Raw genomic sequence first — 19,288 nt, 5'->3', positions numbered from 1 at the left:
AAGAGTTACATGGTTTTGCTTGTATTTGTATTTAGCTTTCGATCACCTTTTGAGTCTGGAGCTGCCATTTTTCATCATGTGCCATTGAAAGCAAAAGAAATGCTGAAAGGTAGGGCAACCAAGGAAGACCACCATGGTGGATTTCTTCGGTTTCCTCAGTTCTTCCTTGGTCTTCCATGACATTAAAATTAAAGACCTGCTCTTCAGAAACAAGATGTGTCTGTGCCAATACCTAAAATGTGAAGACTCTATGAATAGCAATATAATACCATAAGTACCCTCACAGGTTTGGCCCTCAGAAAGCTGTCAGCATACCTCCTGCCTTTATTATCCCTGCATACTTAGTGGCTTCCACAATCAGCCCATACACGTTTACATGGTACTGACAATGCCCTTTAAGAGAGGTATGACATATGGAATTCATTTAACAAGACATGTGCAGAAAAAACAAAGTTTGAATCATTTCTTCAGTTATTTACCAAATTGCTGTTCAAATATATACAATTCAATATTAAACTTGATATTTTATCTATTATCTCTATTTTTTGGTGAAATTTATTCAGTTTTCAAACATTTTGAGGTTCTGTAGTTGAGAGAAGATTTCCTGTAACAAATGTTCAACTATAAAAGAAAATGAAACGGCCAAAGAAAAACAAAATTAAGACTCAAAAGGGACTCTATACAGTGACAGGCTTATTGTTGAATACTGGGAGCTAGCGTATCGGGAATTCCTGCCAAATTCAACCCTGTTTTCCAGGGAAAAACACATGCAGTAACACATTAGTTTCTGCATGTATGTGCCTGTGTTTCAACTGTAAAAAAAATCGTACTAAATTCTAGATAAAAGGACCTAACGTTTCAGTACAAAGTTCAAAAGTACAAATCTATGTCCCAAAGTGTCTGTGTTTGTGTGGAATTACATTTCCACGCATTATTTCCAATAAACAGCACAGCTTCAAAACTTAAAAACATCAGGATGCTGCAGAAAAATCTTACTTAAAGCAGCATGCAGTAATTTAAACCCCTGTTACACTGCAATGTGACTGTGGGCATAAATAATATTTAAGGCCATACAATTATTTCTGGTTTATATTATCATTTAAAGACTAGCATATTGACTCAGAAACAGTCCTGGAACACTGTAACTGAATTTGATCCTCAAATGCAAGCCACTGTCATGCAAAGAAAGACAAGGTCTAGCAACACTGGCGCCAATGCCAGGCTTGAGTTCATTTAAGAGGGACCGAGGCAAGGAGGAAACCATTGTGTGGTTTGACAAATAAAAAAAATAAAAAGTTAAAGTTAGCTTTCCAAGCTAAAGAAAAAAAGATATGTGACATATAAATGCATGGTTTAAAAGCTTCCATAAAGGTATGCAGGCACCATTAACATGGAATAAAGTATATACACATGTTGGAATGGGTAGTGCCACACAGACAACATTGTTTTTGAGGATTCTACAGCAACAGCAGCACGACTCTATAGTGAATGAAACCGGAGTGCTACTCAGAAACACGTAGTGCATTATGCACTGGAAAGATATAACAAAGTAAACCCACAGCTGCTGAGAAGTTGATAAGAAACAAGGAAGAATGGGAAACATTTTTGCTTTCACAACTACAGCAACTGACCTAATTTTCGTAATCACTTAAAATGTTGTTAAAGAACAGCAATTTGACATAAGTGCAAGTGTGTCTCTGACCGATTCTTATACATTTCTCCCAAACCAACATCTCTCAGATTGAACACTTGATATTTTGTCTTTTTAACATTGTTAATTAAATATGAGCGTATAAATGATTTGCAACCTGTTGTATACTGCCTTCATGTTAATTTTAAGCAAAGCCCAAACTATTTTTTAGCATTTTTTCCCATTCCTACTATGGTAGTGTCTACTGTTCCTGTTTCACTTGCAGTTAAATAACTTTTGGTTATTTCCTGTTGTACTTTGAAAATGTCATTCTACAGTCAATCCTCTGTGTGTATATATAGTCCTTCCCAACCCTTTGTCCATATCCTGTCATCTGTTTTCCCTTTCGTGCGTAGTTTGGGGTTTTCCACCTTTTTGTTACGTAATATTGGATTTGGTTATCAGATTATTTGGTATTCCATTTAGCTTCAGTGTCTGCGTTTGGGTCCTATGTCAATTCAGTTTTATATATATATATATATATATATATACACACACAGCCACTCGGGGGTGATGTTATGGGTACAGGACAAAGGAGAGACATATATGCTGCAACCAAGAGTCACCTCAATACGCTTTACACTGGAGATTAAAGACTTGGGAGAAATCCCAAATAATTAGTAGACACCCTTATGAACAAACAAGGATGAAAAATCCTTTTAAAAGGCATCTGGTGTGACTGATTGTGTGTGAGAGGAAAGAGAACAGAAGATGATATAAAAGATAGACTGATACAACGATAGCAGAGAGAGAGAAAACATAGGCTAAGGCAGGAAGAAGAAAATAATTTAATCACATGCTCCACTTGTAAACACGTGCGGAGTGATAAGAACGTGTGGAGAAGAGTCACTCAGTTCATCACATCAAGTCCCACAGCAGCCAGAACTTATAGTGACACACCTGATCCAGCCCTAACAATAAGCTTTATCAAGGTTTGGTTAAATCACGTCAAAGACTTGGGCAACAAATCTGAAGAAACCGGTTCTATAATTGAAATTAATTACTGCTGATGCAATCTGGCCCAGATAACATTACTTGAGAGTGTACATGTGCTCTACTGGTGAGTGAATGAAAGGAAAGCAATGAAGACAGCACAGACTGAGCTCCAAAGAATTTCACTTTATTTTTAGATTCAGCATGTTCGCTATAAGAAAACCTTGGAATTTACACAGATGATATGTACACAGGTTTAGCTTCAGTGATTTTGTAGTCTTGCATGCGTCAGACCAGTTTTAAATACAAAAAAAACAGATTATGTACATGAATTGTGAATTCTCTCGGCAGTGTAGCATTTAGACATAACTCACTATTTCACTGTTTTCTCCTAACGAGACGACACTTGTGAGACGTTAAATCATGGCGAGCGTAACCAATTAAACCAATAACAGATACTTAGGCACGGCAATGGATTTATCACATACAAAATTACAAAATAAAAATCAGCACCACTGTCTTTTCGTGTATGCATATGAATTCTACATATTGCAGGCTGTTCAGTAAGTATGCAGCAGACTTTCCCATTATTCCAAAACATCCTGTACATTGCCGTTCTATAGAAACACATAAACCTGCCCCCAGGCCTAATAAGAAACATTAAAAAAAAAACCAAAAAAAAAAAACCAGCGGATGGATCAGTTGCTGAGGTAACACAATGTTCACTAATGATGAGAGACATTCATCAAGCAATAGTTACAGAAAGAGACATTTTCACACTTCCAAACAGTGCAAAAAAGATCACGTTCACCTTTGTTAACACCTGCCTCTGAACACTATTCATATATGTCAAGAGGAATCGGTCCCTACATTTATTTCGTCCAGTCCATGCTTGCCCTGAAGAAATCCCTGCTAAAGTAATGGAGATTAGAGTCCTTAAGGTAGGGCCAAGCTAAAGGGCTAGAGGGATCGTGCGCTTCTTTCTCTAATCTTATGTTGCAGTGTCCTCTTTGTGTTCTTTACTCCTCTAACAAAAAGATACTGAACGATAAAGTGGAAATTTCACAAGAAAACTCGTATGTTGTTAGCCCACCGAAGCCTTATCTTTGGTTGAACTTGAGAAACTGTCAGAACAAGGATTACTTCATGGGCAGTACAAACAGGGGCGCAGATTACAACACACAGATTTACTTTCGAGACTTTTAAATAAGGATTTACTAACAACCGCTACACATACAATGTCACAGAGCTGAATTCAGTCAAAATGAAAATCCATACACTGGGTACAGATGGGGGGATTTAAGCTTCCGTCAAATGTCAGAAAATATCACATCTCTTTTGCAAATACCGAGGTGTAAATATGCTTTGCAGAAACACTTCGATGACAAGATGAATGAAAATGCAATGTGCCGTGTCTTTGCAGGGGCGCGAGCGGTGCGGTGATGACATAAGTATATTGCAGAAAGAGATAACAGAGGTCAAGCTGCTGCTCTCCCTTGCTTTCTACAACAACTTACAGAAATACACGCATCGTTAGAGTCCAACACCAGTTCAATTCAGCCTAAATCTGTACCACTTAAAACACCACTGAGGTTTTTTGTCCAATTGGATTTATATCAAAGTATTATTTACTTGAATTACAGCCCTTAGGAAATGAGACACACCTGTTAATACAATATGTGTTACTATGGATATTAGAAATAGAAAAATACACAAGGGATAAGGCCTGCCTTGTGCTAATCTTGAGGACAAAGATGGACAAAGGAGGGTGTGTGAGTGTTTTTTTTCCAACTGGATTTATATGAAAGTGGTTTTTTCCACAAGGTGTGGTGAAAATTTAATTTGCTATTACTGAATATTTTATGACTTGTAGATGCACATATATTAGCAGAGGGTATTACTTGTATCACGTGGTTTAACCTCTTCTCCCCACAGGAGAGAAAATTATCCTCTGTTTATATTCCTTCACCTGTATGAGTCACTATTATCTGAAGATCTCAGTCGAATCCCATGGAAACCACATCAGTAACCGGATAATAATGATTAAAGCCACAAAACATTGTCTATGCGGTGAGATATTCAACACACTATGTGTCCCAGTCCCAGGCGGTCTTCACGAGTGACAAAATCATGAAAATGTATTCTAGTTTGTTTACAAAATTCTATTTTTCCTTTCACTTTTCACACAAAGGACCTCAAATCTGAGAGCAACTGCATTATTTAAAACAACAGAATATGTGCACCAATTTAAAAGACAGAGATGAGGCAACACATTCTTAGCTAAAGTTCTGCACCATTGTTAATATTTGTAACAGTATCTATAGGTAAGGTAAGTTCAGGTATCAAGTTATTCTTATTGTTTAAAGATAAGAAGTTAGAAAGCTACCATCAGATATACCCAAAAAGCTCCTGTCAGGCTACCACAGTGTAATATTATTATTTTACGTATTCTTTTTCAGTTGTTACATTTGATTGTGTTTCAGAATAAAGGATTCTGCACGGCAATACATTTGGTGAATGCATACAGTAGATACTTTAAAAGAGAGCTCACTGACTGCTGCTTGCTTTGCTTGTTAACTAGAGCCCTGCAGGAAAAAGAACAACTACCACATTCCAAATGACACACCAGGAAACATCACCCAGTGATCAACAGTACAGTCATTCATAAAGACTCAAAGTTATCTGCATAAGTAAAATGTTTGACCTGAGATTCTGTGATGGTTTATGCATATTTTACACTCAAGGTCTGATAAACTGGAAGCTTAATTTTTATCTGTGTGATATCTGTTCTCTGGAACATGACGCCATAGCATCAATAGGGGGGGGAATACAGGCTATTCAGAGGAAGCAGAGGTTCTCATGAACACCATTCAAATTCAGACACTGGGGTTATTAACGTGAGGTGAAAAGCAGTAACATGGAAACCAAGAATTTGGCACGCATGCTCGTATCCTGGAATCAAACCAGAAGTGCAAGTCTCTATACTTCCTTTCATGAAGTTTGACCACTGCATCTGAGCAAATTCTCCACAAGTAAGATGGCAGCTCATCGGCATAGAAGCTGTTTAAGTTAACAACAACATAAATTATCCTGTACAGAGAAGTTAACCTACAAGTGAACAAATACATAAATAAAGCTATCCCTCCTCAGTAGTTCTACATGTTCTGCTCCAGTCTCAAATGTTTTTTCACATTAGTTTTTAGCCTTTGGCTCGTTAAGCTAGTAAAGCTAAGGCTCACCAAAAAAGGACAGGTTTGTGATCCGCCACATATTCACCAGACATCACTCTGCTCTAACCACCCTGTCAACTTGTTTCTGTGGTAAAAAGAGAGACCTTGTTAAAACACGAGACTGCCATAGCTGCGCTATCAAAGACTTCTCTGTCAGAAGTAATTTAACTGGTGTCATATCAGCATGCAAATTTAGAAGTGGTTAGGGATGTCGCGTTAGCCCATATTTAGTAGATCGTGTAGTCTTTTGCCAGTAATCTATTTAATGCAAATCCAATCATTAACCTCACTTTAGGTTTTTAATTAAAACTGTGTTTTAAACACAGAGTGTATACACAGTCATTGTAAAATGACAGTACAACCCCTGTGTTGTACTAAGGTTTTGCACATTAGGACAAAATATATTAAATCTGTCCGTCACAGGTCTTAAAATGAGGTAAGCACATCTGGAGATGAACAACAACAGATAACATGATACACCATATCATTATTTATTTAACAAAAAGTAAGCCTTAATGTAGCAGAAGTAAGTCCTTGCTTATTATTCCTAAGCTCCTCTATAAAAACAGATGCTTTGACAGTTTTCTGGTCTGGAGCACTCAGGTATGAACTGGTTCAATGCCAAGGAGACATCACCAAAGTGACAACAACTTTATGCCGCATATAAAGTTTGTTTAGAAGGCTTGCCAGAGGAAACCCTCTGCTTTTAAAAGACCATGGCAGACAGTTTAGGTTTGCAAAGTTACATGTGTGCAACCCACAAGACTTCTTGAATGATGCCCTTTGAACAGATGTGGTCCACTAAAGTGGACCACATTTGGCAAAAAGAAAATACGATAAGATAAGATTAACTCAAACGTCTCATACCTTAAACTGTTAAAAAGCACGGTGGAAGAGGAGTGATGACTTGGGCTTGTTTTGTTTGTATACCAAAGTACTCTAGAGTCAGTTATGTGAGGTCACCTGTCCGACAGCTAAAGCTTGGCCAAAACCGGGTCATGCAACAGTAAGTGAATCTACAACAGAAATCCCAGACCTCAACCTGACTGAAATCCTGTGGCGTGTAAAGAAGAGTGGGCCAGAATTCCAAAGTGCCTCTGCACTCTGGCGTCCTTTTTGTTAAATAACATTGTATTATGTCATGTATTAATATGTCCTTAGGGTTATTTAACCCTGGAGAACCCATGGGGTCAAATTTGACCCCATGGTTTCCCTAGTAAACCAATGGGGTCGGATCTGACCCCATGGGTTCTCCAGGGTTAAGTTTTAGACCTGAAAAGAAGTATACTTTTAAAATTACATCCTGGTATGATCCTGCTAACCATAGAAATGATAGATGATGAACTTCTTTTTAGCCATGGCTGCAAATCATGGTCTGAGAAATAAAGTTAAAAAATGTGTTTATATAAAAATAAAGAAAATTATTCTTCAGATCTCTTGATTAGTTTATGGTTTCAATTTCTGGTTTGTGTTTTGTCTGTTTTTGTCGTGTGTTTTCTCATGTGGCAGTGAACTGAACTCTCAGATCCACCATATGGAACAGATTAGTGCCAAAGTTAAAAGCTTTTAGTCATTTTCCATTTGCTGGAAAACATGAGATTAACATCTTCAGTTGCATGTGGGCAGGTAGTGAGGACAGAGACACACAAATCAAAAATGTACACAGTTAAAACAAGTAAATAAATAGATAAATAATAGAATTTCCCTGAAATAAAGTGTATTAGAAACCACACTAAACAGGATGGCTTAGTGGGAAAATAAGACCCTACCGTGCGTGGGAAGTTTGTAATGGCACCCTGAACCATTTTCGGATCCAGGCACCCATCAGTCAGCCGTTCACAAACAATATTCACATAGAATATAAACAATACGGCAGATCTGTGCTGCTAATTTGACATAACTGGCAAGCATTAACTGGAAACAGCTGGAAGCAAAGTATCAAAAGCTTCAGAAAAGGTAAAATCGAGAATGGCCAAGAGTTTAAAAAAAAAAAAAACACGGTGAAAAAATGCTACAGTACAAAACAAGATATCATGCTTTTGGCAAAAGCCAAGTTCGTATTATCACAGTGGTCAAATGTCAAGTCCCCTGGTGCATGCAGATGTGATTTATGGTCGAAAGGTGTTGAAACTGCACCAGAAAAACAGGCGGAAAGTCCTCTGTCTGCATGATAACAACATTAAATTCATTCCTAGATTACACCGGCTTTCAAAAAGCACTGTCTAAATGCATTACAAAAACAAAACAATTGATGAATCAGGCTTAGCTGCTCAAAACAGGATATCATCCTTGCATGCCTGATGAAGACTGTGTAAAACCATGAAAACAAAAATCAAGAAAAAATTCACTGAGAAAATAAATTTAACAAGTAAGAAGAGCAACTCAAGTGTAAGTACCCAATAAGGTCCCTCAGTACAGGCAGCCTAGTCCTTTCCAGTGAAAGAGTGAGTTATGTGTCTGTCATTTCCTCACTTCCACTTGGTCAGTGCTGACACTCGCAGACTCAGTGACTAGAAAGAAGGACGCACAAACCTTTAATGTCTTAGATTCACCGTCGTGTGTGCCTCTTCTGCAAGTTTTAGCTCAGCACCTTAGAAAACACGCATCCAGGATGACCCCAGTAATAGGAACAGCATAAGAGTGAAAATGTGATGGAAGAGAGGTAAGTGGTAGCTGACATCATATGAAGAGACAGAAGCATTTAGACATCTTGTCTCCTGTTTCAGTCAGGCAAAAGTCAACTCCAAAAGACCCATGGGGCCACTGTGTCCTCGCCCCACTGGGATCTCTGGTCCCTGGTAATGAGGAAGAAGGTTTGGGCTTGGTAGAGAGGTGATCCTGCACGAGTGCAGGTCTGATGCAAAACTGAGGCTCGTGTCAAACAGTCGAGAGCTGCGTGGGCTTAGAAGTGGGGAGATCCAGCAGAGCCTGCACAGTCACACCCACTTTCACTAGGCCACGTTCTTCTAGGATGTGATGTGGCAGACACAGCTTGTCCTGAGTCAACAGAGAGATGTCTTTTTGTTAATTTTTCTCAGAGAAAAATAAAAAAGAAAGGTGGGGTTTTCAGACAGTATTTAACTGTTATAAGCTTTTCTGACAGGCAGATTTGACCAGAGACAAATAGAATATATTTGTCTTTCATTATTTATGACAGCAATTCTTCATTTGGAGAAGGATCAAGGATAAAGGCAAAAACCAGACCAGTGAGTATGCATGATATAACTTGCAGAAACTGTATGGAACTTGTGCTTCAGAGCCCAACGGTGGATATCACCATGGAAGGTAATAAATCTTCAAAGAATATATTGCAAAATAAATACAGGTTAAGTGGTGTTTGAAGTGAAGCGTGTATGAAATGCCTGAATGAAAGTGTTAAATGGTTAATGTTAGTACCTGTGGGACACCCAGCTTCTTACAGGCATCCAAGAAGTTTTCCACGTTTCTCCGGCATTTGGCCATGCTAAGCTTTGGCTGGAAGCCCAAATATCAATCATTTTAGTTCATTAAACTCACAGCAGAACAAAATCCACATAGCTAAGCAGACAAAAATTTTATAACCAATAAATTCATGAGAATTTCTAACTCTTGGCATTAACAATTTAAAAAAAATGACTCATTTTGAAGATGGGGTGTTCTCACCACTGCAGGAGATGGTACATGGATGCTGGCAACAGACCGAGGACAGATATGATTAGCTAAATGGCAAAGGACAACTCCGTCCATTAGAGCTGCTCCAACATCATCCGGAAGCAACACCTTGAGCCTGGACTCAATGTTCTGCAAACACACACACACAAAACGCACTAAGAGTAGAAAAGGTGTTTAATTTATTAACATTGAATCAATTACTCACAGCGGGTTCTCCATCCTCTCGCTTTCATTTCATTCTGTTAGTTTTAATTACTGTATTTAGCCAAACAGCTTCTTTGGACCAAAGGTTCACGAGAGTGTAATCAGTTAATGATCTGAGGTAAGTGCCTGGGTGTGTACCACACGCAGCTTAATGAAAGTTAAGCAACTCTGAGAGATCACATTAAATCCTCCTTTTAATACTTGCTATCTACTAAGCTATATTATTTTTGCTTCCAGTACAGCTGAGCATGTGCGTTCTGATAATCACTCCCTGTTAATCAGATGATCTGCAGAGTGTTATTTATGTCTTTATTAAATATCTCCCACATAACCAATTTGTTTGTTTTTGTATGAATGGGTGGGTTAGTACTGCTGCCAGAGAAGAGAGTTGGACTAAATCCAACAAATACTTCTTGGTATTCTTGGTTTATCTATTTGCTGTGAGTCAGGAGAGACAGAAGAATTAGATACTTGCCTCAGGTGGGAAATCAGAAGGAAAGTTACTGTTTATCATTGCAATATATCCAAAGCAGTTGAAGAAACTGGTAATGTTATTGAAGTCAATTGTCTACCATTGAATGTTTTTGTGCATGCTTTCGAACGTGTTTTTGATTTCCCATGAAGTTCATGAATAAGGCACTGTTCTGCTCCTGTGGTGTGATGCTTTGCTTTCTGTAACTTTTCTGAAGTCCATCTGTTTCCGTTTGACCTTTTGCTTGGACTGGAAAGCATTTCTAACCAGCGATGACAATGATTATGTTTTTAGAAATGAAAGTTCTCTTGGCTGCCCAAACAGTGAACTGCTCTGTCCACAGTCTAATTTCAGCTTTCACCCCAGCACGGACAAGCACACCCTGAAATGTCACTTCAGTCAGAGAAGAAGAAGCCACTTGTATGGGTTGAATCCAGCCGTGGAAACTGTTTCTTTCACTTATACAGGCGTCTCCATTAGGACAAATGACCACCTGGCTTAATTTTCAAATATTAGAATTTAAATACTTCCCTTATAACCAAACACGGAAGCTCATACCCAACACCAACATGTAAATCCAAGGGAAATAATAAAATAAAGACAGGCTGTGTACTCTGTACTAGACTGTTAGGTAAGATCACAAACCCTTGCCAGAAAACAGGAATCTAACCGCATTACAAAGCAACTCTGGACAAGATTCAAGAAGAAAACCTGAATTATTTATTGACCCATAACCTGGAGCTGATTGTCTCAGACTCCAAAACCGCCTACAAACACACATTTCAACCACCCTGAAGGAGTAAACGGCACTTTGACAAAGACACTTCTGGTGAATCAAACACACTACTTGTTTATTGATACATTTCAGGTCAATCAGAAATTAATTAAAAGTACATTTCTGATTAGACTCTATGTGTTTATTATAATTTTCCCAGTAGTTTAGATCTATATGTGTAAATTGTGTATGAGCTTCTATCAATTAGGTGGAAGGTGTGACACTGCTCTATAAAATTATCCAAAGCTCTTCCATGTGTGGAAAAATGCCATCACTCCTGCTTAACAGACCACTGCCTGAGTTCAGAAGGCTCTCGCCTCAGATTAATCAGCCCTTCCTTACCATGGCTACATTGCTACAGCAAAAACACTTCCAGTAACCTTCAGCTGTTATCAAAAAATTCCACCCACTGCAAAAATCCCAGTCAATTTTAAAATACCAACCAAGTTAGTAATTGCTGTCAGGTGGCTGTCTTCTTCTCTGTTTAATGTTCCCACTTATTCAAGTCATTTCATCTGCCTTCAATTTTTTTTTCTCATCATCTGATCATTAATGAACAGATCAAATGTATCGTAGCTCGCTTCCTGAGACCACTTTGCTTCCGCAACTTTTCTTGGAAACGAGGCGAGAATCCTCTCGCTGACAACATCTTTAAAAAGAGGTTCACCTCAATGCTATGATGGCCTAACACCCAGTAGAGCCAGGCACGGGAACACTCCGAGTCTAAGGAGTGCTGTTTTTCTCAAAGTAATGTCTGTTCTTTTTCCATAACGGAAAGTGTCACCTACGCCTACTTTGTTTTCCTTTTGTTAAGGACTTTCATCTCAGTTTTGGAACACCCTTTTACATTGTGCCCTTGTTTATTTTTTTTTCTCCTTTTGTAAAGATGTTTTGGCAGGTTTGACAAAGAGTTCTTTTGTCTCGGGCAAACCTTATTTTGCAAAATGGTATGTAAACGTCAGGTATTGTATAAAACATCTGTCAGTGTGTGATGCTATCACAAGTATGCTGTGCACGCCTTGAATTTATAGCGCTTCTTTTACCGGCCTGTATTTCTGTGACAAGTGATGACAGGTTGTTTTCTTCCCCACTGTCATCTCATCACCTCATGAACCTGGCCTGATTAAGAAAATGAAAGCATTATTTTTCTTTAGCCTCTCCTGTAGAGACTTTGCATCTCTAATGCTTTTCATTAGAATTAAGACTAGCCAGTCATTTTGATGTGTTTTGCTCTCTTCTAATGTTTATTATCATGCCAACGACACTGTGCATGCTTCGCATATTTTAGGTGTGTCTGACATTCTCCAACATGCTGACTGTTGGTTACACCTCTGGTTCTGTACAGATGGTTTGCAAGCAAATACGTTACTTCACTTTAGCACCATGGGACGCAGCAGGTTGCACGGGCATGTGTGCAACTACTAAACCACAATGTTAACCTGATCATTCGCTTTCCCCTGATACTTTCTTTGTCCCTTTCTTGCAGGGCTGCTTGAAAATGGCAAAAGTAAATAGGCAAACACATGCCACAGCTTGGCATTGAATGCCTCGTTAGCTGCAAGGATTCTCTAAGCTACATGTGAGTTGTACCTCTTGGGGTTTGTGCAGAATCTCTGATCATTGCTCAGTGTGACTTTGGGACCTTGTCCCATCATGTGTTAGAATGCCCGAATACTCCAGGCGAGAAGAATGCCAAAACGTTGACTTTCATTGAGGTGCTCACATTTGGTGATGATGAATTAATCAAGTGCATTTGGTTAGCAGAACCCAGCTGCACACCTTCTTAATTGAGGTGTGCAGAACGGTAAGAGTGTACTTACAAAGCCAGTTCGGAAAAATTGGAGATACTGTATAAAACGTAAATCAAAAGATAATGCAATGATTTGCAGATCTCATAAACCTGTATTTTGTTCACAATGGAAGAAAAATATCAAACATTTAAATTGAGGCCCTTTACTATTTTATGAAAGATATTTTTTATTGAAGATTTAGAGCAGGGGTCCCCAACTCCAGGCCGGTGTCCTGCAGGTTTTAGATCTCACCCTGGGTTAACACACCTGAATCACATGATTAGTTCATTACCAGGCCTCTGGAGAACTTCAAGACATGTTGAGGAGGTAATTTAGCCATTTGAATCAGCTGTGTTGGATCACGGACACATTTGAAAACTGCAGGACATCAGCCCTCGAGGCCTGGAGTTGGGGACCCCTGATTTAGAGAATCTGGAGACATTTTTTTGCGCAGGCCAAAAGTCTGTACTGGATGTTGTTGATCTACATGCCCTCTGGTGGCACTCCATTTAAAACAGGCATGATTCTCTCATGGAAATCACTGAAGGGGCTCACGAATGCTTTCTAAAATTAACATCTGTGAACACAGCTTGCCATGCCACATCCACAAAAGCAGGTTAAAGCTCTATTATGCAAAGAACCAAAGCTCATTGGTTGAGGCAAAGTGGAGTAAATGTTCCGTGGTCGCACAAATCAACATTAGAAATTCTTTTCGGAAAACATGGATGCCACATTTTGTGGTTGAAACAGGAGAGGGATGATGTGGGATTTTATTAGTGTTCAGTTAAGAAAACCTCCATCTCTGATGACAGCATACACTTTTGGAAAGGCACCATCAGTGCTGAAAGATATACAGGCTTCAGAGCAACATACGCTCACTTCCAGATAACATATTTTTCTTTGTTTTTAACTTGCATATTTCAACAAGACAGTGCCAAATCACATACTGCATCTACTACAGTCTGGGTGCTGAGTTGGCCTGCCTGGAGTCCAGCATTTGATGACCCAGGACTGTTGAGCATCTTGAGTCCACTATTAGATAAGAACAGGAAAACATTCCCCTCCCAAAAGTCCTGCTGTTAAAAAAAGAAGAGCGGATGCTGCACAATGACAAACATGGCTCTGTCCCAACTTTGTTGACATGTGTTGCTCCCATTTAATTCAAAATGACCATTTTTTCTTCTTAAAATGATGTCGTGTCGCAGTTTAAACATTGTTTAACTGTCGTTTTCTGTGTTCTGTTGTGAATAAAATATGGATTTATGAGTTTTGCAAATCACTGCATTCTGTTTTTATTTAAATTTCACACATCCTCCCAACTATGTTGGAATTAGTAGGTTGTAGGTCCAGCTAGGCATGCCCAGCCCACCCTGATTCCTAAATTATTTTTATAAGCAAAAACAAAAGTGTTTCAGCCCTCCACACCCATCCCTCCGTCGCTATAGCCCCAGCATAAATAGATGAGTCAATTTAGACTCAGCGTGTTTCTTAATTCCTTGGAAACCAAGTGAAGTCATGATGAATCTGTATTCCTAAGCAGGAAGGCTGGATAAGAAGCAATTGTCTAGCTCGAAGGCGTAAACACTGAAACAAAAGCAGGATCTATTGAGCTTTGGCCTCTGTATGACTCCATGACTCGTACAAACGCAAAGGCATAAATAAGCTGCAAGGCATCTGACCTGTCGTAACAGTCCTATCTGCTCCATTTCCTCTCTCAAGTGCTCCATCTTCCTTCTCATCGTGAAGCTCGGGTCTGTAGAGCTGATCTCCTGATGGCTTCCTCTGGTGAAGGCTAAAATTACAGATGGGGGTACCAATCCAAAGAACACACAAAGGAAATAAGAAGAACAGAAGAAAAAAAAGTATTTAGTACATCACAGTCGCTCAGTTCAATTTCAGGCCACCTGCTCGTTTTCAGTCTGACAATAGAAATGCAGAGTTAATGTGAAAGTCTATCAAATAATATGAGCTCTTACTGTATAAGACCAAATCCCAACAATGTCCAAGGCACCAATCTGTGCTGTGTGTTACCTGGAATTAGGTGTGGCTGTGATACAATCTAAATCTGTATTTACAGTAGGAAGCGTACAGTGTGCTTGTGCATGTCTTCCTTTATTTCAAGTTATCTCCATTCCTTTGGGTTTACGAGACACAGTCTGGCTGATTTAGTTTCATTTCCTAGTCAGTGAAGGTCTTCTTTACTTTTATCAAAGAGTCTCTGCAGGTTCTCAGTCATCCAAGATGTTGTTGTTGTAATCTAAGGAGCGTGGGAAGAAAGCAAGGCGAGAGGTGAAACGTCTTCAAGAAACTTAAAGACGTCCATTCGCTTTCTTTCCAACCTCCTTAGACTTTTATAAAAGAGCTTTTATAAAAATCGGAGCCAATTCAAAGAATATCACCGTATGCCAGGTAACATATAACAGGTAAATTTAAAAGAAAATTAAAAAACACTCCAAATAAGGCAGACAGAATTTTTTGCATTTAAATACAAAATGCAGTTTTTATATGATTTTGTAAATTAATGAAAACAAAGCTATCCAAAGCTACCTGGCGCCCTTGTTAAATCATGAATTTACTGCGACTGCTCAAATTTTTTACAAAGCTAATTTCAGTGGAGAAAACTTGGAACAGTGGTGAAGTTTTCAGCGTTATTTTGTTATCGTTTTTATCGTTAACTCTGTTTTCCTGGGTCTTTTCACGTGTGTTATGAATAAATTTCCTTTTTTTCGGTACCGGTACTAGTTTTATTTTGTTGTATTTATCCGCGACACCTTAAAGGCCGGTCCATGAAAATATTGTCGGGCATAAACCGGTCCGTGGCGCAAAAAAGGTTGGAGACCGCTGCTCTAAAACATTTAACTGTGACAAATATGTCAAAATACTTTTTCATGATACTCTGATCGGTGTTAAAGCTTGTATTTTGTTATTAGTTAATTTGCAAACCATATATAGGCTAAAAAAAAGTATAACACTTTATGGATTAAACTACCGAAAATGCCTGCATATTTTAAATGAAATGATTTTAAATGAAACAGCCAACATGTGACTAAAGTGCAGACTTTCAGCTTTATCAAAAATGTTACATCAACTATTTAGGAAGTAGAGATATTTGATATTATGACATATTCCAGTTTTCAGAAGCTCAAAATGGACTGGACGATAGTCTGTTCATTGCCAAAAGAGGCCTCTTCCCTCGCTACACCATGACAAATTATGTAAATAAAACAATAGAAGAGTTTTGTCTTGGGGCCACTTTCATTCCCAGCCTCACAGAAGCTGTGTTAATAATCCAGCAACAAATTCTAATAATCCAGACCTGATTAAAATCAAGGCATGAATAAGAACTTCCATTTCACAGCGTGACACAGTAGGACTCAACCTGGTAATAATTAAGTGATTTAGGGAAGAGCAAACATCAAAAGTTAACACTTAGCAAATGTGGCAAGCGACCAAGAGTTTCAATTATCTTAGGTAAAAATCTCCCAGGGTCACATACGAAAAGTCGTTTTCTCCTCTTCAATTTGAGAAGAACTGTCAGCCGACCAACCTTTAACAGAGTCTAAGCAACTATGCAAGATCTGTCGCTCAGAAACATCCTGGGGCTTAAAAGAGATAAATAACGTCTTTGAACGTTGTCAAAATGTGCTAAAGACGCAGGAGGTACAGCAACAGTAAAGCCTCCAAGACAGAACCTTGTAGTACACCATAATCAAGAAAAGTCGAAGACGACCTGAAGTTAAAAGCAGCCGAAAAGAAAGGAAAAGATCAGACAGATACGAGGCAGAAACCGCCCCAAGGCAGAACCTGAGACACACACTGAGTATCTCATTCAAGTAAAATGTGACGGTCAGAGGTCAAGCAACACCAGCAAAGCATTCTGCTTCAGCACTGTGCATCAAAGCTCATTGGAGACTTTTGTCCAAAACAGTTGTGAGCAGCTTAGCCATAACCTTTAAGCCTTTTAAATTTTTTAAAGACCTTTGCACAAGGCATTAGTACAACTTGGGCTTTCATGGTCACTTCTAACGTATTCCTTCGATGCACTTTATTTTGTAAAAATTTAGGCTCTTTATTTTTTATTAGAATTCCAATAACTTTCTTAATTTTACTGATCAGTGTAAACCGCTGCGATTATTTTTGCTGTGCACTGGATAATAATAAAACTTCTTCTTCAATATGAGGCCCAAAGAGACACTGATGCAACTGAAGGAGACAAACAAAAGGTCGTTCTTAAAAAGAAAGACTCGTTAAGCCAGTTGAATTAAAGATGAAAGTCTGCACTTCAATCACATCTTGATCGTGTGACTTAAAATCGCCAGTGTACAGATGCAAGGTTACAAAAATTGCGAACAGATTGTGGACATGCATTACAAAACGCTCAGCTGGCACTGCAGTCTACGCAAGACAAGGATTAGCTCTTTGAGATTTATAGTCAGAGAGAACATGCAGTCAGGAGGTTGTCACATTAATCCTTATTGAAAACTGGCAGACGAGATTTTTCCCCCGACACTGTTTGTTTGTTTTTTTTGCTTTTGTTTTTTTTCAGTAGGTTAATTCACGATTTATTATCCTCCTGTCAAAGTAAAACAAGTTTTATTTGTACATCCAGGAAGATTTTATGACTGTATCCAAAAGCTGGTTATGGGTATGCAGACCAGCAGTTCTTTAGAAACCCCTCCCTAATTCTCGTGAAAGAATGATGAGACTCCACCTTAAAAAAAAGTGACTCAGTGTGAAAACAAGGCATTCTTAACATTGTCATTTCAACACATATAGGCATCGACGATGTTTTCCGCGGTAACACATCCTTTAGACAGAGTTGCTTATTTTACCTATGATGTCTTTAGAAGGCTTTTTTAGTAAGTAAACACTATTGTTTTGTTTTTTGCTCAATGAAATTGGAACATATGAGAGAGATCTTTTTTCATATCCACACAACATGTAAAATGTAACGTACTTATATCATTTCAGCGGTTTGTTTTTTATTATCTTTTCAAATCGACGGGAAGGATGGGTTCTAACCGTCTGACTGACTTTATTTTTGTTACTATTTTTATGCCCAAGAAAACCCCGAGACAATCATTCCAGTGAAAAGGAAAAGCACTGAGCCAAACGATTCAGACAGTGTCATTTAAAGAACAAGGACATATGTGTTACCTGATCTTGGCTTAAGTCCAAACACTGTCAGGGTAGTGCTGAAATCAGTGTTGCGCAAACCCTCCTGAGGATAAAACATTCACATCCAATTCAGAATGGGACGCAGCATTAACACTTACACGATCTTTTAAGATAACATTTTCATACCCACCTCAGAGTCAGCGTTGCCACTCGAGTTTTTGCGAGCACTTTGGCATTTGTACTGTCAACAAAAGAGATAATTAGATCTTTGTTTCATGCTAATTGTTCATCTCCTGTTCTATTTATGGAAGCAAACCTGGTGCTACATGTTTGTTATTCATTTATCTAAACAGTGACACGCTTATTAAAAGAGTGATCGGCACATGTTTATACATTAAGTGGCTAGTGTGCCTCTAAATCGCACAAAAATAATGGGGCGAGTATCTTGCCCGTAGATACTGTGCTATGCAGACTGAAGGCTGGAAAAGCCAAGGATCAAACCGCCAACATGGCCATTAGTAGATGACCTGCACTACTATGCCGTTATTTTTGTCCCTCTATTCTAAATGCACGCAAAAAAAATTTAAATTGCAAGTGGAAATGTTGCATTTTGGGGAGAAAATTATTTTAAGTGAAGAAAAGTTTAATTTAAGCCAACAAAATCCATTGCTGCATACAAGAAATGTATTTCAGTGTTTGTGGCACACTTATAAGGGTGTACAGAAAGAGGCGAGCGCGCAGGGTGCAGAAATGTTGAGAGCAGGTCCGCAGATGTCTGTTAGCAGACAGAGTAGAGATCTGAGCAAGAACAAATCCCAACAACTGAGTGAGAGGGGCTTTTATTGTGTGTGCATATGGATAATAGCAAACACTGAAATACATTTCTTGCAGGCAGCAATGGATTTTGTTGGCTCAAATTAAACTTTTCTTCTCTTAAAATAATTTTCACTCAAAATAGAAGCCTTTGACTTCTGTGTTCACAATCAGTGCGACTCTAATCATTCTGATAAAGTCATGCATTATTGTACATTTGGAGATGGCTATCACAGAAAATCAGATAGAGCATGCAATTCTGTCTGATAGCACAATGTATTCTGCAAGTTAGGGCTGTGCCATATGACCAAAATCTCATATCCCGATATAAGAATTCTATCGTCCGATAACGATATAAATCACAAAAATGTAACATTTTCTGTAAATTCTGTGAATCTCGGGCAGCTCGACTTGCGGGAAGTGTTTCCAGCTGCGCGTCATGTAGCTGGAGTCGAGTGTTTTAACCGATGCATGAAACTATACATTTTTAGACATAAGTTGTAACAGCCGCCTTTTTCATTGTGAGTATTTATTACACGGCGTGCTGCGGGGAAAAGCCTGTACTAACGTTTGAGTCTAAGGTTTATTTTTTAGCACCTGGCGGCTCTTTTT

General features: G+C 38.7%; 1 protein-coding gene across 4 annotated transcripts in view; it reads right to left on the bottom strand.

Annotated features, from left to right (window-relative positions):
- Positions 1-2,794: 2,794 nt before the first annotated feature.
- lrch2 (leucine-rich repeats and calponin homology (CH) domain containing 2) overlaps positions 2,795-19,288 on the bottom strand; it is a 35,493-nt gene continuing 18,999 nt past the window's right edge. For 2 of the 4 annotated variants that reach the window (XM_042220868.1, XM_042220869.1), the window contains 6 exons: positions 18,054-18,104; positions 17,903-17,966; positions 14,425-14,537; positions 9,496-9,633; positions 9,250-9,327; positions 2,795-8,850 (listed from right to left, as the gene is read on the bottom strand). In XM_042220868.1, coding sequence (XP_042076802.1) covers positions 8,731-8,850; positions 9,250-9,327; positions 9,496-9,633; positions 14,425-14,537; positions 17,903-17,966; positions 18,054-18,104 — 564 coding nt within the window. In that variant the 3' untranslated portion in view covers positions 2,795-8,730. The other 2 variants (XR_006054409.1, XM_042220870.1) reach the window with 2 other exon arrangements.

The sequence above is a fragment of the Haplochromis burtoni genome, unplaced genomic scaffold, assembly GCF_018398535.1.
Source record: "Haplochromis burtoni strain Fernald_Lab_line unplaced genomic scaffold, NCSU_Asbu1 Contig_56, whole genome shotgun sequence".
In the NCBI taxonomy this organism is placed as follows: Eukaryota; Metazoa; Chordata; class Actinopteri; order Cichliformes; family Cichlidae; genus Haplochromis; species Haplochromis burtoni.
Note: the sequence above shows the minus strand (reverse complement) of the source record. Positions and strands in the feature narration are given on the sequence as shown.